This window comes from Xiphophorus couchianus, chromosome 2 (assembly GCF_001444195.1).
Source record: "Xiphophorus couchianus chromosome 2, X_couchianus-1.0, whole genome shotgun sequence".
NCBI lineage: Eukaryota > Metazoa > Chordata > Actinopteri > Cyprinodontiformes > Poeciliidae > Xiphophorus > Xiphophorus couchianus.
Window position 1 is genome coordinate 33638873 of NC_040229.1, and position 20802 is coordinate 33659674.

At 38.1% G+C, this 20802-nt stretch overlaps 3 protein-coding genes and 1 long non-coding RNA gene across 9 annotated transcripts in view; 2 read left to right on the forward strand and 2 right to left on the reverse strand.

Annotated features, from left to right (window-relative positions):
* The window catches only part of LOC114154166 (uncharacterized), a 26948-nt gene extending 20267 nt beyond the window's left edge, over positions 1-6681 (forward strand). For 4 of the 5 annotated variants that reach the window (XM_028033014.1, XM_028033023.1, XM_028033006.1 and 1 more), the window contains 3 exons: positions 1943-2040; positions 4365-4548; positions 6561-6681. In XM_028033014.1, coding sequence (XP_027888815.1) covers positions 1943-2040; positions 4365-4548; positions 6561-6662 — 384 coding nt within the window. In that variant the 3' untranslated portion in view covers positions 6663-6681. Of the gene's footprint in view, positions 1-1942; positions 2041-4364; positions 4549-6560 lie in introns of those variants that run through there. The other variant, XM_028033032.1, reaches the window with a different exon arrangement.
* Positions 4849-5961, reverse strand: LOC114154206 (uncharacterized). The gene is made up of 2 exons (XR_003597521.1): positions 5329-5961; positions 4849-5259 (listed from the first exon to the last, which is right to left on the reverse strand). It is a non-coding gene; the product is annotated as an uncharacterized LOC114154206 (long non-coding RNA).
* A 3080-nt stretch (positions 6682-9761) lies between the features above and the next one.
* The window catches only part of LOC114160013 (integrin alpha-11-like), a 55586-nt gene continuing 44545 nt past the window's right edge, over positions 9762-20802 (forward strand). For both annotated transcript variants that reach the window (XM_028042353.1, XM_028042360.1), the window contains exon 1: positions 9762-9909. In XM_028042353.1, the coding sequence (XP_027898154.1) occupies positions 9861-9909 (49 nt within the window). In that variant the 5' untranslated portion in view covers positions 9762-9860. The remainder of the gene's footprint in view (positions 9910-20802) is intronic.
* LOC114160087 (uncharacterized) lies at positions 11219-12639 on the reverse strand. Its single transcript, XM_028042510.1, has 3 exons — positions 12083-12639; positions 11671-11839; positions 11219-11536 (listed from the first exon to the last, which is right to left on the reverse strand). Exons 1-3 carry the CDS (start codon positions 12555-12557, stop codon positions 11407-11409), a joined length of 774 nt encoding a protein of 257 aa, XP_027898311.1. The 5' UTR covers positions 12558-12639; the 3' UTR covers positions 11219-11406.

Here is a 20802-nt window from a genome sequence, read left to right on the forward strand (position 1 = left end):
TCCTCTTTCCCTTTCTCTTCACGCTCTATACATGCGACTTGAGCTATTGCACTGAGAAGTTCTCAGATGACTCAGCTGTGGTTGGTTGTATCAAGAGGGTGATGAGACTGAGTACAGAGCTGCTGTGGACAACTTTGTCACATGGTGTGAACTGAACCACCTGCGGCTCAATGTGGCAAAGACCAAGGAACTGGTGGTGGATCTGAGGAGGAGGATCAGGACACTGGTGACCCCTGTTACCATCCAGGGGCTTAGTGTGGACATTGTGGAGAACTATAAATATCTGGGTGTCCACATTGATAAAAAACTGGACTGGGTCAAGAACACTGATGCGGTGTACAGGAAGCCAAAGTTACCTCTACTTTCTGAGGCAGCTGAGGTCATTCAACATCTTCTGGATTTTGCTCAAGATGTTTTTGCACTCTGGTTGTCAGTGCCATCCTGTATGCTGTGGTGTGCTGGGGCAGCAGGCTGAAGGTGGAGGACACCAGCAGACTGAACAAACTGATCCGGAAGGCCGTTGGAGTGGAGCTGGACTCTCTGACAGTGGTATCAGAAAGAAGGATCCTGTCCAAGATGCAGGCCATCTTGGACATCAAGTCTCATCCAGTCCATGACTTGCTGGCTGGATACAGGAGCACCTCCAGCTAGAGACTCAGTTTGCCAAAGTGAACCACAGAACGCCACAGAAAGTCATTTCTGCCTGTTGCCATCAGGCTTTACAATGCCCAAGTCTGTGCTAATTGATTCAAATTTTTTCTGCGCTCATTTATAGGTTATTTATTGATTAATATATTGCATGTGATTGCTTGTTATTTATTTATTTACTTATTTATTTGTTTGTTTGTTTATATTTAGTCATTTTGAACTTATCATTCTTAGGTATATACTGTTTATCTATATATATTACAAACTTTGTAGTTATTACCTAAGATGGAGTAGCTTTCAACAAATAACAAATTTCCCCTTGGGGATCAATAAAGTACATTCTATTCTATTCTATTTCAAAGAGCTATTAGCATTTCAGTAATGAAACTTCTTTCTACTGGAAGGAGCTTAAAAATATCTGATTTGAGAGGATCAGATATTCAGTGAAAGGCAACTCTGCTAAATTCTATAACTTATGGCATCCTTTCATGATATTCTTTCACTCCCTTCAGTCTCTTTTTCTGGATTGAGTGATGCCTCCCACTGTCCCTGTCACTTTTTTCCACCTTTTCTAATTTATCATCTTTTCATTGGTTGTGTATTTGTTTTGTCCTATTCAGTTATGTAAGAAAAAGAAAAATACTCATAGAAGGTGAATCGTTTGCCTTTTTCCATCCGTATACTCGGTACCTCTTTTGTGCCAGTGTTTCCTCTTTTCTGTCAATGTCATGGAGAAACTGTGTACTATGTGGCATACTGTGTCATTGGTAGTTAACATTTCTCTTGTAATGTCTCCTTTCTTCATAATAAAAGTATTAATAATAAAAGTATTACCTACAGAATCCAGTTTTTTTCTCTCAAAATCCGTGGTTTATCTCTCAAAGGTAAATATTTGTCAGTGAACATGTCAGTGCCTTAGAAAGACAAGGAAACAGCAGGGAATTGAAATAATCACTTGCATGGATGTACAAAAGCATTTGCAACTTGTTCACAGAAATTGCTTTTTTTGATGTACACAAGTGATGCAATGAATTAAAGATTGATCAAGTAGTTTTGAGAATTTAAATTCTGTTCTGAGAAATGCACTGAGAAAACTAAATGTATCATAACATATGTCAGGCAGCATCATTGTGACCTGAGTGATGCCTGTTGAACTGTGAAATGGTGGAACTAATATGTAATTACTAAATAAGCTGTAAAAGTCTACATAAAGCCAAAATATACAGCTGTTAGCCAGAGTTCAGCTTGTAAGCTGTACATGTGTTTGGAATCAGTTCTATGTTTGTGTTTGCAGAGACTGGAAAGGAAAGAGAAGATGGTGACCTTTGACAAACAAGACCAGTCTTCAAGCAAGTCAACCACTGGCAGAAGCAAAGAAATTCCTAGAGACCAGTAAAGCTCACAACTTATGTGGAGATGTTTTGCAAATTCTGCTTTGACATTTTATACAAACAACATGCTGCCACTAGGCCTCATTGTCTAAAACCCTGAGTTTTAGACACAGAGTTTTAGACAAGTGGCCTACATCATCTACATCACATGACATGCAGCAAATGAGACATCACAAGTGTTATTTACTTCATGGAAGCAAAGAAGACATAAGACAAGAAATAATATTGTTTATTTATCATTATGTATCTAGAACATAAAATTACAGTGGTATGTTCAGTTATGAATGAATAAAGAATGAATGAATGAACAGGAATATAATAAAGATATGGGTACCACATACACTATATTGCCAAAAGTATTCACTCACTTTCTTCAGTGTTTCCCAGTTATTTTCTATCATGCCACCCCTAGGGATAACAAAAAATGTTTACGCCCCCCCCCCCCCTCCCCCCCCTCCCTGGCCCCTGTCCAAATTGAAATACTATTCAGTCGCTAAATTTATTATTTTAAGTTTATAAACAATTTCCAAGTGCAGTTTATTAACTCAAGACTGCTCAGTCTGTGGGATTCTCAATAGAGAAAAAGTGCAAATGATCATCTTTGATGTACATTTTTACAATAAAATTGTATTATTTTTACAGCTTTTTCAGCTTGTAAAGTTATATAGTTTTAAAACATTTTTGTGCAAAATTTGCAACAATACTGCTTATGTTTTCTTTTTTTTGCTTGTTTGCTTTAAATGACAGGAAAGTTGTAATGATACGTGAATAAAGTAAAACAAAAAAAACTTATGAAAATTCAACACCACACTGTTCTACAATAAGGAACACCGAGTGTCTTGTAAAGTTATAGTTGGTTTTGTCTTACAAATAAGGACATACTTAATCTTAACAGATCAGAAACAAATCTGATCTATTAAGACATTTAAATAATCAACAACTATTTATAGAACTGTTATTTCAAAGAACGACTTGCTGAGATGGCCATGCTATATGTTAATCACACTATCAAACTTTTTTCTTATTAAAATTAAGTTTTAATAAGAATCTCAACTTTTAACAACTAGTAGTATCTATAATCATAATATGACTTTGTTTTTGTAATATTCCGACTTTTTTTTAGTTTAACAAAAAATCCGAGCTTGTATCCTCACTGAGGAAACATTGGTCTTAACGGAGCTCTCAGCTCAGTGTAAACTACCTCTTCTACTACCTCTTCTTCTGCTAAACGGGCAGCCTATTGATTAATTTGAACACTGCTGCTACCTAGAGACAGGAGGCTTGCTTAGCAGTCAAGAATAAATAAAGACAAATTATAAGGTCTTGATTCTCTCCACACCAGACTCTCCATCCATTTTTTTGCGCACTCCAAACTGGTATGCTGAACTATTCAGAGTTCTTTCACTGGAACTAAGGGGCCAAGCCAAGCTCCTGAATAACAACCTCGCACCATAATCCCCCGTCCACCAAACTTTACACTTGGCACAATGCAGTCAGACAATTACTGTTGTCTAGCAACCACTAAACCCTGACTCATCCATCAAATTGCCAGATGAAGAAATGCGATTCATCACTCCAGAAATGCCTCCACTGCTCTAGACTCCAGTGGCGGCATGCTTTACACCACTGATCCAAAAGTTTTTCCAATGCACTTGGTAATGTTAGGCTAGGATGCTCCTGCTCCACCAAGGAAACCCATTCCATAAAGCTCTCTGAACACTGTTCCTGAGCTAATCTGAAGATCACATGAAGTTTGGAGGTCTGTAGTGATTGAATCTGCAGAGAGTTGCCGACCTTGTCGCACTATGTGCTTCAGCATTCGCTGAACTCACTCTGTTAGTTTACATGGCCTACCACTTTATGGCTGAGTTGCTCTCTTTCCCAAACACTTCCATTTTCTTATAAGACAGCTGACATTTGACTGTGGAATATTTATTAATGAGGAAATTTTACAACTGGATATGCTGCACAGGTGGCGTCCCATCACCGTTCCACACTCACTGAGCTCTTGAGAGCGACCCGTTATGTCACCAATGTTTGTGGCCATGGAAGTCATTTTAACAGATTTTGATAATTTGGATGGGTGTGCAAATTGTTTTGGCAATATAGTGTATAATATGAATTGCTGAATATGTAAAAAGTCCACTAATGGGCTATATAGAATCCTGAACAGGTTAATGATTTACTGTAAGTGAAATGACTTCATAACCTTAGATACAGGCGCTACCTGATGTTTTTTTCTTTAGGTTAATTTTTTTGGGGACATCTTAGAGAAAAAATAGGAAACAAAAGAACATTTTTGTTAAACTTTTTCTGTATCCTCAGTTTGAATGCTGGCAAAAGGAAGCAGGATCTTGTGTTTATCGGTGGGCAAAATAAGGCCATGTACCAACGACGCCCACCCTACAAGTCTGAGTTCTCCCGAGAGCATTGGTTGCCTGAATGGAAAAAGACGGAGCTCTTGCGACAACACCTCTCCCGGTACGCCAGGGAACAAGCAACTAAACAGGTGAGACCACACTATATGTTGTGTGACAACGTTGAAATTTACACTTACTACACATGTATAGAAATGAACAACTTAAAAGAAATTAATAAAAAATGTCATAGTTCTTAATTTTCTTCTGATACATCCTGTCATAATATCAGGCTTTACAATGCCCAAGTCTGTGCTAATTGATTCAAATTTTTTCTGCGCTCATTATAGGTTATTTATTGATTAATATATTGCATGTGATTGATTGTTATTTATTTGTTTGTTTGTTTATATTTAGTCATTTTGAACTTATCATTCTTAGGTATATACTGTTTATCTATATATACTACAAACTTTGTAGTTATTACCTAAGATGGAGTAGCTTTCAACAAATAACCAATTTCCCCTTGGGGATCAATAAAGTACATTCTATTCTATTCTATTTCAAAGAGCTATTAGTATTTCAGTAATGAAACTTCTTTCTACTGGAAGGAGCTTAAAAATATCTGATTTGAGAGGATCAGATATTCAGTGAAAGGCAACTCTGCTAAATTCTATAACTTATGGCATCCTTTCATGATATTCTTTCTGTCATAATGCGAGGTTTCTAGGACTCTTAAGGCAAGCAACAACTATGGACACCCAAACAGTTTTAACAGATTTATTTGGTAACTGAATGTGCTGGAGAGTGTGTGGAGGGTCGTCGATCAGCGGCAGCAGGGAGGAACTGGGCCAGCGGAGGAACTGCAAAGGGCGAGCGGTTAAAGTGGGAAGTAATGAAGGGAATGATGGCGTGACCTGATGGTGACTTACGGGCTGCGGGTTGAGGTAAGCAGAGGAGAGTACATGGGAGTCCGGCAGGGTTTTCCAGATGGGGGAAGTTCCAGCAGGCAATTGAGGGTGGACAGACAGCAGCTGAGTGGCGGGCGTCACGCACCCAGGTGCAAGGCCAAACAGAGCAGCTAGGATCCGATTCTTCAGGTGGGGCCGGTTCAGAGAGTGTACAGCTCGGGTTCACTGTAGAGGGAGGAGCAGACAAAAAGGAGTCAGAACAAGGAGAACACTGGGAATACAGCACTGACAGCTAGAGAGTACCACTGTAGAAGCGGAACCATCTGGCATCCGACTCTGGAAGCCGCTCCCCTTTGAGGACCTTGCAGATTGGAGGTGATGAGCAACAGCTGGATCCCATCAGCCTGCCACCCTGTGAAGGAGAAGGAACCACCCCCTGCCGAACCCAACACTTTCACTCCCTTCAGTCTCTTTTTCTGGATTGAGTGATGCCTCCCACCGCACCTGTCAATTTTTTCCACCTTTTTTAATTTATCATCTTTTCATTGGTTGTGTATTTGTTTTGTCCTATTCAGTTATGTAAGAAAAAGAAAAATACTCATAGAAGGTGAATCGTTTGCCTTTTTCCATCCGTATACTCGGTACCTCTTTTGTGCCAGTGCTTCCTCTTTTCTGTCAATGTCATGGAGAAACTGTGTACTATGTGGCATACTGTGTCATTGGTAGTTAACATTTCTCTTGTAATGTCTCCTTTCTTCATAATAAAAGTATTAATAATAAAAGTATTACCTACAAAATCCAGGTTTTTTCTCTCAAAATCCGTGGTTTATCTCTCAAAGGTAAATATTTGTCAGTGAACATGTCAGTGCCTTAGAAAGACAAGGAAACAGCAGGGAATTGAAATAATCACTTGCATGGATGTACAAAAGCATTTGCAACTTGTTCACAGAAATTGCTTTTTTGATGTACACAAGTGATGCAATGAATTAAAGATTGATCAAGTAGTTTTGAGAATTTAAATTCTGTTCTGAAAAATGCACTGAGAAAACTGTAAATGTATCATAACATATGTCAGGCAGCATCATTGTGACCTGAGTGATGCCTGTTGAACTGTGAAATGGTGGAACTAATATGTAATTACTAAATAAGCTGTAAAAGTCTACATAAAACCAAATTATACATCTGTTAGCCACAGAGTTCAGTTTATAAGCTGTACATGTGTTTGGAATCAGTTCTATGTTTTGTGTTTGCAGAGACTGGAAAGGAAAGAGAAGATGGTGACCTTTGACAAAAAAGACCAGTCTTCAAGCAAGTCAACCACTGGCAGAAGCAAAGGAATTTCTTCAGACCAGTAAAGCTCACAACTGATATTGAGATGTTTTGCAAATTCTGCTTTGACATTTTATACAAACAACATGCTGCCACTAGGCCTCATTGTCTAAAACTCTTAAGTGGCCTACATCATCTACATCACATGACATGCAGCACTCTGTGTTTTGGAAGCAAATAAGACAAGACATAATATTTTTTATTTATCATAATTTATCATAAGGAACATAAAATTACAGTGGTATCCTCAGTTATGAATAAATAATTTTTTACCAAAATATAATATTTATATAACAACAATATATTAAAGATGTGGATACTACTTACATTATGTCAGAATGTGCTGACATTTGACAAGCTAGGATGAAATGTGACATAAGTTTCTTTGGAAAAATATCAGGTGCTTATCCAATTTCAATTGAAATTATTTCTATAGCACCAATTCACAACAAATGCTGGCTTGAGGCACTTTCGTCAAGATGGCGCCGGCGCAGCTGGCTGCCTGCAGACGCAGCTCCCGTCGTGTGTGTTAATCTGTGTATATTTGCTGTAACCGATTAAGAATCCGTGCTTAAAGAACCCATAGATCATCAGTTAAGCTTTCCACAATGGCTGGATGTGGTTCTGTCGCTGTTCTCCGCGTTCTTCTGCTACTTTTTATACTCTTGGTTGCGGAGAACCTCGCGGAATGGAGTAGCGGCATTGTTTACTCGCGTGAACAGCTGATTGCGCTGTGTAAGCCTCTGCTGCTGCCCGGAGACAGGCCTGTGGTCCCAGAGGAGTTACGGAGGAGACGACGGGGCTGCAGGTCTGGAGTTAAACGGAGGGAGAAGAGGAGACGGCACAAACCAGCGGTACCGGCGATTATTGTGGGGAACGTGAGTTCTTTAGGAAATAGGACAGACGAACTCACGGCGCTGGTTAAGACCCAGAAGGAGTACTGGCAGTGCAGTATCTTCTGCTTCACGGAAACCTGGCTGCACTCGCTTATTCCGGACTACAGCGTGGAGGTCCCTGGATTTTCCTTGGTGCGGGGGACAGGGACTTTTCCAAGAGTCAGAAGAAGAGGGGCGGCGGGATTGCACTTTATGTGAGTGAGAGGTGGTGTAATCCCGGTCATGATAACGTGAAGGAACAGATTTGTAGCCGGGACATTGAACTTCTGGCTGTGGGAATGCAGCCGTATTATTTACCGAGGGAGTTTACATCCGCCATTTTGATCGCTGTTTACATTCCACCATCTGCTGATGCAGCGGTGGCCTGTGACGTCATCAGCTCCACCGCAGCCAAACTCCAGACTCAACACCCGGACGTTGTTATTGTGTCTTGTCTCTTGTCTTGTCTCTATGCTGTAACTGCGAAGTAATTTCCCTGCTGGGATGAATAAAGTACTTCTATTCTATTCTATTCTATTCTGTTCTATTTACAAGAAAATCTTTTCAATTCAGTGGTGTGTACATTCCAACTGATCCTATCGAGCAGTAAAGCAATTCCAGTTCATTACTGAAAGGAGTTTAAAAAGTTTTTATTTATTTGTTGTACAGGGGAAAATATGATTGTGTTTTTGTTTTTATTTTTGTTGTGCTTTGCATGCTTGGGGTTTGTTTTTCTTTTTTTCCCGTTAACAATCCAAACGCACTAGACTGAAGGTGCTTGTCTAGGGAGGCGGAGCGCACTAATTGGCCGCCGATACAGGTGTCAGCAGAGGCTGATTAAACCCAAAATAAAAGGAGCCTGGATGGAAGGAGGGGGAGAGAAAAAACAACCTGTTTCTGTAGGCTACAGAAACCGACACGCTGCGGAGCGAGGGGAAGACGGAGCGGGGATGCTGGCGTTTTCCTGCTCTTTCTTTTAGCTGGATCGGGCGGAAGAGGGGCGTTGCACGCCGAAGAGTGGAGCGGTGATGGAGCATCGTCCCGTCAGCTGGGGATTGGCAACGGAGTGCGCTGCAGACGGATTACCTCCACCAGAAGCAACCTAAGAAGCGGAGCCCAGCCCGTGGCCTTGGATTGGTGACTTTTAGACAATTACTGAGCCCTGGATTTTATTGAGGACAAGAGGGCGGTTTTATTGTGTCACTATTCGTGACTTTTATTTTTTTTGGTAATAAAATACCTTGCGCCTGATTGCTTTGCCGTTTGGGTTTTTGAGTTGTTTGCTCTCCCTTGTACCAAGGACAGAGTGTAGGGCCATATTGGCTGTCAACATATTTATCTAAGGAATCCCAGGAGAGCATCAAGTCATTGACTTACAAACATAGCAACAGTAGACAGTTGCTTGCTTTGTCTTGTTGACTTTTCAGCAATCCCTCATTCTGTGCGTTCATGTAGTGACAGTGGGGAGTAAAACCTCCTTTTTAACAGGAAGAAACCTCTAGGAGAACCAGAACCTGTCTCAGTCCATCTGCCACAACTGACCAGGCCGTGGCAGATGGAAACAGGTAATTTTGTAGACACCAGCAGAACATTTAGTAAATGGCTGGATTTTATTGTTTGTTTGTTTTTGTTTTTTTTTTGGCTCTTAGCTGTTTTAAGAAGCAGCAGATACTCAAAGGGAAGAACAGAAACATGCAAAAAGTGAATTTTACATAATAGTTGTCCAGTTCAGAAAAGACTCTAAGCCCACTTCTGCTGAGTGTATGGATTTCATTGCACATAAGAAATATTTCACACATTTCATTCAAGTACACCCCAAGGTTAACTGGCACAGTGATCTTTTGCAACGCACTGAACTTAAACATCTATTTATTTTACATGTCATTCAAAAAGGGGAAAAAATACAAACTGTATTTTTTGCAAATTGGGCTTTTAGGAAGTTGCTAAGAGAACCAGACCTTCAGAGTGTGTAGCCTACTGTTCACAGACTGAGCAAGAAAAAAAGTTCTTTAACAGGTTACATTAAAGCACATCTGGTCTTAAGCACAGTGAGCTGAATCACAGACAGTTGGAGGAGTTTCCTGTTTTTGCAGCACCACAGACATTAAAGCTAATTTTTGAAAGAGAGGAGATAAAGAGTAAGGCCATTTAGAGAACTTGTCTGTGTGAGCCCGGCAGACACATGAGTCAGGAGGAGGTCTGTTTACTACTTAGAGCGCCTCCTCCTTCTCTTCCTCTCTGTTCCGCCCCGTCTGTCCCACATCAGAGCAGCAGAGTGAACAACCCATTCTGGGATGAGACGTGCTTATTCTCACTCCGTTCTTCACTGTTTGTCTTTGACAGCAACTCATGGATTATCACCACATTCTTGTACTGTGGATGTGCACCCTGCAGCCAGGTGAGTGAACATGCAACACATGATACAGAGTTCATTTTAAACAAGAGCTGCAGGTGATTTTAAGGACATGTCAAATTGCAACATTTGAGGCATGTATTTGAAATCCCTCCAAGCTGTCAATGGAGGGACAGTATTTTAAAACATTTAGCAAATTGGCCAAGCTTCCTTTGATTTACTAAGTAATCTGCCTCAAATGTTCCACATTTCAAGGTGCAGCATTAATTAGAACTAAACAGACAGACTCCAGCTTATGAGACTGAAGAACTTGTGTCTGTAAGCAGGAGGTCAGCAGCACCGGAGCACCACAGGGAACGGTACACTGTAAAAAAAATTCTGTTGTTTTTACAAAAAAAAACTGGCAGCTGTGGTTGCCAGAATAATTCTGTAGAAAACACAGTGAACATGTAAACTGTTTTACTGACCAAACAGTAATTACAACAGTGTTAAATTGTGAAATGAACAGATTTTCCCATAGTTTTGCACAAATTTTTACTGTGATTTGAAAAGGGTTATTTTTGTAATAAAACAGTTTTATCAAGTAATTTTAACCAACTTTTTCTGATGAATTATCATAATAATGCTGTTATTTTACACTTTTTTCCAGTAAGATTTACCCAGTTTTTGTTTGTTGTACAAAAAAACTTCATTTAGTCCTACTGATAAAATACCTTTAAATAACAGATTAAAACTGTTAAAATGTCAATTTAAAACATTTTATTAATACTTTCTGAAAAACAGAAATTTGCTCTAAATTTTTTTCTTTTTACTAATAATTATATTTTTAAATATCTATAAGCATCAAATTTCAACAAACATTTCCCACTTAAAAGAAACTTTAAAACACAAGGAAGCCCAATATAAATTGTATCTATGATAATCTTAAAAAAATAAACATACACTTACATGCCTTTGAAATATTTATTTTCTCATTTGTCTTTTCTGAACATCATGAAGCACATGAAGCAAATGCACCTGCTGAATAGATATAAATTTCTTCAACCTTTTTAACTTTATCAGAAACAGTACGAGAACCAATGTTCACCCCCTTTTTTTGGAGGGGGGGCTTGAAGATTATAACATACAATACATTTCTATTTCCAGTATACATTTTAATAATAATGTTTGTTTGCTTCAAAAGTTTTTCTTTTTTAGAAACAATTCTATTTTCAAATATCTATAAACATCAAATTTCAAACATTTACCAGTTAAATGCAAATTTAAAACTCAAGGAAGCCCAATATAAATTGTATCTATAATGATAATTCAATTTTTTTTAGAAACAAATAAACATTTTAATTGAAAACATATTTTCAATGAAATTCTCATTTGTCCTTTCTGACATTGAGCAAAATTCAGCCACTGAACAAATATAAATATGTCTTTTCAACTTTTTTAACTTCAGCAGACACAGTGTGAGATGCAACATACATTTACAAATCTATTCAGCTCTGTTAAGATTAAACACTGTCTTGATAACTCACTGACTTTAGTCCTTTCTCAAACATCACGCCACTCATGATCCAAAAGTTTCTGGATCAAGGTGAGTACACGGGGGTTCACACGCAGTCTGGGTTTACGGGTTTCTTCCACCTTACTGCCCTTGTCTGGGTTGATTGAGAAGAAACACCTTAAGATAAAGAGGACAAACAGAAAACTACATCAAAATGTGCTTCACAAAAAAATAAACATTTTATTCAAGATATAAAAGTTGTCAAAAGTCAAATTTAACTCCCTACAATTAAAAAAAAAAACAACTCATACCTCTGCAGAAACTCCAGTGTAGACGCCAGCCCCGATGGATAATGTATGTTAAAACAATAATAGCTCCCAAACATCATGCAGAGGGCAGAAATAAAACAGGAGATGTTGTTGTTTCCAATCTGTTGATCCACACTCAGCATGAATCGTTTAGCATGGAAGCAGGATTGACCTAAGGAGAAAGAACAAATAAATTTAGACTCCTGATACAACAAAGCAATGACATTTATATGAAAAATAACAAATTCAGTAAAAAGTACAAAAAAAAATATTAGTATAGTAAAAGCATAAGAAAATAATTGAAAAAAAAAACACAAAAAAAACAATATTAAACAAAATGCCAGATGGACAAAAGGGCAAAGAAAGGGGACAAGACAACAGGTCAAAGAAACTGGAAAAACAAAAAGGAACTCACCACACACAATGATAGTGGGAGTCAAGGAGACATTCTCCATCTGTACTTCTTCAGCTAGGCATGTGTCCTCCACACAGAAGAACATTGCTTCTTCATTTTCATTGAAGTAGCAGAGAAGTAGGAGCATCAGCTCTTTAACATCTTCAGAGTAACCGTCCAGTTCTCCCCTTAACATCTTCAACTTTGTCGGAGCCTGGAAAAACCTTTTGTTTTTGTTCACACAAACAGTGTTCATGTAGTTCAGCAGTCTTTTTCCCTTCATATCCATGTTCCTCATGAAGGTTTCCTTCAATCCAAGTCCAGTAAGTTCCTTGTAGTGTACAGCCATCCCAATATCATGAAATAAAACAGGCCAGGCTTCCAAGACATCTTGAATGCTTTTCCCCTGGTTAATATCTTTGCGCTGTGAGTAGAAAGTTGTCCTCAGTAATTGTTTCATCTCCTCAGGATTGGCCTCCTTCTGCAGAGAGATCATCTTGAGCTTGTCCTTCTTCTGTTGCTGACTTTCAGCAGTTTCTCCAAGAGGAAGGAATTTTACATTCCAGTTGATACACCCATAGGTGACCTGAATTGCAGCTCTCTGTTCCTGAGGAATTTCATCTGTGTCAGAGTTTTCAGAGCAGCGCTTTTGCTTTCTTATTTTAGGCATTGTAGATCGCTTCACGTTGTCAATTCGATATTGAAGTTGTTTGACGAGTGAATGATAGCCAGGGCCAATGACATCTCCATCGATAACGTCTTGTAGAGATTTTGGATATTTTGCCACCATCTTCTTTGCAACCTCTGTAGAACTCCTTTTACCCAAGTAAGAACTTTTTTGCATCATTTCAGACACCACAATCCTGACAATCTCCTTCCTCATTTTTGGACTTGGCCGTTTACCTCTCTCTAATGCCTGCATCAGTTCTTCTGAGAACTTTTCCCATGGTATCTCAAAGGTGTCCACCCAGTCTGCTGCAGATGTCTGGTTGCTGCTGGAGGAGTTTGATGACACACTTAGCGGGGACAAAGACTGCTCTGATGGAGGAGTATCTGGTGATGCATTACTTGAGGACCTGCTGGTTTCAGGGGTCCGGCCTTCAAAAACACAAAAAAACAAATAAGTTATCAGAACTGAATATGAATATCAGTGTTTAATGGTTGATTTTTGCTTTTCTACAATTTTACTTACATCTGAATTTCCAAGCAGCAAGTGCCTTTCTGGCTTGAATTGGTCTTAATGCTGACAGCAAGTCTTCCTCAACAATGAACTGGAAGTCATCATACGTTTCTACTCCAATTGACTGTAAAGTCTCCTCGAGAATGTCTTTTGAAGCCTCTGCAAGATCGGGCAACACTTCACTGATAGCGCTGCATAAAAATGTTTGCTCAGCCATTTCTGGAATAAAATCAGACAAAATAATGGTAAAAGAACAAGATCACCGTAATATAACATGTATTCAACTATGTACAAATTAAAGAGACTCATACTTAGTGTCATACAAAATTTCGTGCCTGATTCACACTTTTTAGTCATGTACATCCTTAAATCTTTTACTGGACATGCTACAGGCCGCCCCTCCATTATATGCTCCTTTAAATGAGCAACGACTTCTTTCACAGTTTGGCTTCGGTGCCCACACAATGAAATGGTGCATTTCAATTTAGCAACAATGGCTTTGGCTGATTCGGGTTGTGAAGCCAAGTTGTGAACTCGGTAAAAATGAGTTTTGAACGCTGCATATGTACAAAATGTCCGCTTACATTCTGTGCCGAGGCATTTGAATACACAACTGGGCTCGTTTCTGTGCACAATGCAACACATAGCCCCTCAATGATTCTAGTGTTTTACAGCAAAACGTACATGTAATCATGTTTAAACAATTTCAGCCTACCCAACAAGTTACACGTGTTGCAGGTGTAGCAAAAAATGATTCGACTGCATATTGTTCCGAGAAGCAATATGACGCCTTAAAAACAAAATTTAATCTCTCCAGAAACACAAATTACCGTGCCTTTTACGTTTGAAGAAAATAAAGCTTAACTTACATTTGCTGAAAGCTGACGAGGTCCAAACAGCGTCGAGGTTTGAGTACAATTCAGCTTCTTCTGAGATGAGAACCGTTGAACGAACTTGTTCAAAACAGCTTTCAGGCGCCAGGTAAGCGGACCAATCAGAGAGCAGAACAGACCGCGCTGTCGAGCGAATGGGAGAAGTTGAGCACAAAGCGGTGATCTCTGTCTTTCTTAGTAGCCGAACTTTGAGCTTATAATGGCAACGGTGAAGGTAACAAATCGGTGAAGGTAACGGTGAAGGTAACAAATTTTTTTGCTAACACTGGTTAGCAAAAAAATAATTAAAAATAAAATACATGTATAAGCAAGTACATGACCTTCTTGTTGATTCAGGTGTTTCCTCCACGTTAGTCGTGAAATATGAAGAAATGATCCAATCAAAATTGACAAAGAATAAGTAAATGAATTAAAGAGGAAATGACAATCTAAAGAAGTGGGAAAACACAAGTGAATATAAATAGATAACTAGTAAACAAAATTGGAAGTAAACAATGTGGAATCATAATTACGCAATTCCACATTAATTTCCAAATCTATTAATTTATTCATTTATTTCATTGTCCATCCATCCATCCATCTTCCACTTATCTGGAGTTGGGGCAACAGCTTAAACAGGGAAGCCCAAACTTACTTCTCCCTAGCAAAAAAAAATGGTAAGCTTCCAATTCATTTGGATTTAATAATCACAGAATGTAAATGTTAGTTTTTCACTGCTGAAATGTAAAAATGTTGTGAAGGATACAACTTTTTCCATTAAACATACAAAATGTGTGTTTTTCACAACAAAATACAGTATTATTTGCAATTTTCTATTTTAAAATTTACAATAATTTTTGGTTCTACATTATACAACATCATACTGTTAAATGAACAAAATATCATTGTGTTTTTCTTTACAAAATTTTTCTGTCATGATTTCACAGATTTTTACTGTTTGTTTTACAGACTTTTTTTACAGTGTACTCTCACCATTCCTTTACACCCTGCTCACCTCAGATCTCCAACAGTCAGAGTCCTGACGTCTACAGAAATACTCAGATAATTCAGCAGCTGACAGGTTTATCAAAGATGAACAAGAAGCTGAGCACAGAGAGCTGGTGGACAGTTTTAACTCATGGTGTGGAAACAATTATCTCATCTTGAATATGAACAAAACACAGCAGATAATTGTAGGGGAAACCAGAATGTGTCAAACACTATTTTCATCGTGAAGAGCAGTTGATGGTCTAGAACACAGGTGTCAAACTCCAGTCCTCAAGGGCCGCTGTCCTGCAGTTTTTAGATGTGCCACAGGTACAAAATACTGGAATGAAATGGCTTAATTACCTCCTCCTTGTGTAGATCAGTTCTCCTAGCCTTGCTAATGACCTAATTATTCTATTCAGGTGTGGTGCAGCAGAGGCACATCTACAAGTTGCAGGACAGTGGCCCTTGAGGACTGGAGTATGACACCCCTGGTCTAGAATAAAAACATTCATTTGGACAGCAGACTGGGCTGGAGACATGACCATGAAGTCATTTACAAGAAGGGACAGGGCAGACTGTATCCCGAGGAACCTCGGCTTCTCCAGTGTTTGCAGCATGATGTTGTACATCTTCTCTAAGTGTGTTTTCCACACCATCTGTCCACTATTACAGCATCAGAGCGAAGGACTTAAAGAAAAGCTCAAACAGCTGATAAAGAATGCTAGTTCTGTACTGTAGACTGTTCTGGAGCCTCTGGAGATGATTGTTTAAAGAAAGATGTGTAACATATCAAGGAACACGGTGAACCACTTTGAGCATCCCCTTGATGAGACTCATACAACAAGAGATTCAGGGGCTTTTTTAGGCTTGCTGTAATACTGAGGGCTACAGGAGATCCTTCCTGCCCAGAGCCATCACCATCTGTAAGGAATCTATAAAGGAATTTTGAGAATTATAAAGTATTTTTTAATTGAATTGACCTCAACAGCACTTCTGTTTTTGTTTCTTCATTTTTTAATGTTTCAGAAAATAAAACAGGCCATTTCTATCAGGCAAAATATAATCCGATTATATCCAAACTTTTAAAATGATCAATTCATTTAACAAGAGAAAAAATCTATCCATGCCATCCTGACTGAAAAAGTAATTGCTCCCTTAACTTTAGAACTGGTTGTGCCCTATCCTACAGCACGAATGACCAATTTACTGCTGCACTACAGCCTCCTAACTGGATTTAAGTTAAGACTTTAACTAGGCCACTCCAAAATCCTGATTTAAGGTTTTTCTTCATTCAGTATTCGACTCTTTGATGTCAACATTGCAGTGGTTTTGGACTTGGTACTCTTCCATTCAGGTTATCTTTGTGCAGTTTTTTTTTCTTTTTGTTGAATCATGAACATGGAGCTGGAGTGCTCCAAATGTTGCCATTACACAACTCTTGGATTAATTTTTGAGGGTGGATTAGTCTGGAGATTAAAAAAACCCCACCAGATCAACTTAATAAGGTGGTCTGAAAAGTTTCTGTCCTTAAGTAATCTCAAGTTAATGAACTCTAATGATTAAAGTCAATTCAATTCATTTTATTGATACACAAGTAATTCACAACAAATGTCATCTTGAGGCACTTTACAAAAAAGTAATTTTAATTCAATCACACATAAATGGCTGCAAAAGTAGAGAAAGAAACGCGAATCAATCAGTCACATTTTATTTGTATAGCACATTTCAGCAACTAGGCAGTCAAAGTGCTTTACTTTATAAAAACAAAAATACAAAGTCGCAGAACACAGTCAACAACTGAAGCATTACATTTTGCCAAGTGCTATCATTACATATCAGATTATTGATTAATGTTTCATTGATTGTGTCTCAAAAGCAACTCGAAACGGGTGTGTTTTTAGTCTACATGAGTTTAATGTACATCTCAAATAACTTTTTCAACTCCTTTCAAGGAGTAAGGCATCTTTCAAAGAGAAGATCTTAAAGTGAAGGGCTCTCTGTCTTTAGATACTGTCAACTCATTTCCTATCAGGTCTACATTAGTATTTCTGGACCACGTCATACCTCTGGAAGTGCATTGGTAAATGGGCCCCTATCTGTCTTTACTATAAAATGAAATTAAACTATTTATTAGTATCTAAGCTCTTGACTATTAGGTTGTGTGTGCTTAATAAAGGAGTGAAGCAAACAATCTAGAACCAAAGAATAATCAGGTACAAAAACAGAAATGAGTGAGAAGATCCAGCAAACCTCTAGAAGATGACAGGAGAAGGTCCCTTCTATTTATGTATTCCTGAATAATTCACAAGTCAGAATCAAGAACAAAGAAACAATTGAGAAAACAAGTTAATAAACATAATATAAACATAAATAAAATCTGAAGCCAGTCTCCTTAATAAAATCAATTGGAGTACTTTATAAACCTCTCATTAGTCTGACATTTTAATTGGGCAGCATTCATCTGAGATAGAACAACTTTTGGGGATTATTTGTATTCAAATATCTTGAGGTCTTTTTGCTAACCACATGGAGCTTAGCATAGTGAGGTTCTAATCTGACAAAGTTTGAGGAAGTCAAGTCAGAGTTGGATTACTTTAAAAATGTATCCTTTCCATAATACATAAAAAGGATACAAAGCAGAAGAGTGGAACTCTTTGGTGGCATGAGATCTAAATAGGAAACTAACTAAATGAGGAGAGGAGACATTTATGAAACAGTCAATGAGCAACATTTCAGTAACTATAAGCAGCAGAAGTTATTTATAGTTGCTCTTACAGTTGCTAAAATAGCCACTTGTGTTTTGAAATGTCACATAATGCAGTAATTATTTCATTTAGAAAATTACTATTTTTTGGACTAGATCACTTAAGCTGCGTTAACAACATTCAGTCATTCAGAGGACACGCGCAACATGTTCCTTATTGTTTTGAGATTAAATTACTTAAAAACTAAACTACAAATGTGTGAAATTTAAACTATTTGTGGGCAGTCCCCGATATTTGTGGATCCAAACGTCGTCTCTGGATCAGGGCCTCTATGTGTAACTTTTTAAGATTAATTGATTCTGCAGATATGGCCTGAGTGAAATTGACTTCAGTTATTAAAGAATATAGTCAATACATAATTTACCACATTGGGGAAATTACTTTTGGATAGTAACTAAAACCAATGATTTGAAGCTTTCTGCTGTATTCACTTTAGTCTGAAATAAATGTTTGTTTCAGGATCTGAAACCTTTAACTGTGACCAAAAAAAGTAACAGTAACAGAAAAGTGTGAAGAGGGAAATACATTTTTACAGAACGATTCCGATTCCTGTAATCTTGTTATATCTTAAGAAATTAATGTTCTTGTGAGGCACATAATGGCCCATAAGGGGAAAAAAACAATTGAAGTAATTATCATTAAACATTTATTCATGTCTCATATATGGAGTTATATAACATTTCAGTCCCAACAGCATATTTCATAAATGTGCCTGGCCTACCCCAAATGTCCACTGAAACCATTCATATTTGGAACAGCTAATTTGTTTCTCAAGACATTAGCAGCACTTCCTGCAGTGCTGTGTTGTTTTAGTGGTTTCACTGGTTGTTCTGATATTTCAATCGATGTTCTCATGCAGGTAGGCCGTGAAATTCCCACTAAGGATCATTTCCTGTTTATCTTTTATTGCATCATGCTTTTAAACATTGAAGTGTGAAATATGACTCAGATGAATTAGTGTGGACTCAGTGATCTCCCCTGAGGGTCGTAGTGGCTTTCAGACTGATCAGTATACATGTGCACCGACACATCAACTGTTTGTGTTTATTGCCTGCTGATCCGCAGCTGGTAGGTAAACACAGAAAGCAGTTATTTGGAATCTGGACGTCATGTATAGTGATGTTTTAAATCCTTAGTGAAACTAAAGTGGAGTTTGTTGAATCTGTCAGATCATTTTTGTCACCTGGCTCTTCGTTTTTCAAACAAAGATAAATATTGTTTATACTTGGCAAACCCAAGTACTGGCTTGGTACTTAAGAAATACATTTATAGAAGTCAACATTGGTCAATATTCAAATAAAAAAATAAACACTGCTTTCAATTTGTAGCTTGTTTATCCTCAGACTTAAAAGCCAAATTGACCAATGTCTAAAAGTCTTTCATGCAACTATAAAAAACACAAATAAAATATTGTTCTAAAAAAGAAAAAGGAAAAAACTGTTACAAATGAAAGTTTTTGTTTTAGTGTTTGATTATTTGATTTTAGTTTAATTATTATTCTGTGTTCTTTACTCTCTTCAAGGCTAAACAAGGCTGAAACAAGATCAGCCTTGTTTCTGTCTTACCTTACTTCACTTCTTCTAAGTAATACTAGTTTATCATGTTTATTTCTTCTTTGTGCCTAGTTCTTTCTCGTTGCTCTTAGATTCATTTTCTTATTCCTGTGTATTCTCCCTCACCCCCTGTGCCACTTTCACTCTCTCTCTCTCCTCTCACACCTGCAGCCTGTTAGCCAATCAGCCCAGGTCTTTTGTTCCCTCATCCACCCTCACAGTATTTAAACCTTCCTCCTGCTTACTCTCCTTGCTGACTCGTCCTGTTAAACCCTGTTTAATCCCCTTATACTCTTTTATTTTCTTTGTGTTCCTTGCTGGCTTTTTCCTTGGATTTATGGTTTTTGTTCTGCTCTGGTTCCCTGTTGCACATTTTTCATTAAAATACAAAATCTACTTTCCCCCTCTGCCTTTCTGCATTTGGATCCACCAATATACACATCATAACAGTTTGATGGAAATAGCTGGAAAATGATCAAGACAGTCAATTGAAAGAAAAAACAAACTTTTTGTATCCTAAAGTTGGCTGTGCTATCTTTCACCCAACTCTGAGTTTCAGGCTTAAGTTCTGGCAGCTGTGAAGTTCAGCCTCAAGAACACTCCTTGCTGGCTCATGCTGAGAACTACAGAATGTGTGACAAGTGGAGAATATGGAAGGCAGTCTAACACTTCAGTGTCATTATGTTCCTCAAACAATATCATCTCTGAAACCCTTCTGTCTGTAGTGGGGCAAGAATTTTTATCCTGCAGAAAGAACTCAGGTTAGAATTCTGTTTCCATGGAGCGGTACACGGGGTCAGATGGAGGGGTGGGATTAAATGAGTTAGCAGTTCTAACTGATTCTTAGGACACTACCACTAATTTGTCTTCTTGTCTTAACACATTCCAGTTCCAGGACAACATTAAGCTACCTTTTTTTTTTTTTTGCTCCATTGCTTCCCTTTCGATGCTTCCATGCCCACTGAGAGCATTTCAAATAGTCAGAATGAACATCCGAACAATTTCCATTCTCTGTTGGCAAGAACTAAAACATGCTATGCTAAATCATATTCTCAAATAATCAAAAACAGATGGATGGAACTTTTTTCAAAAAATGTAAATACCTTTAGACTGGTCAACAGGTACATCTCTACTTGCTCCATGTGCCATTGAGCCCACAGGGAGACCCGGTCTATAACGGCTCTTCCCGCTGCCATTTTCAGTTTCCTGCCCATTGTAGAACAATGACATCTCCTGAGCTGCAGCTTTAAATATGTCATAAACTTTAAATATGTTGTTCAAACCCATAACTTATTATTTGTCATCAAATTTACTCAATTTGTAGTTTTTCTTACAAGAGCGTTTAAGGACCCCTGTTATAGAGAATACTGTAATTAGGCTT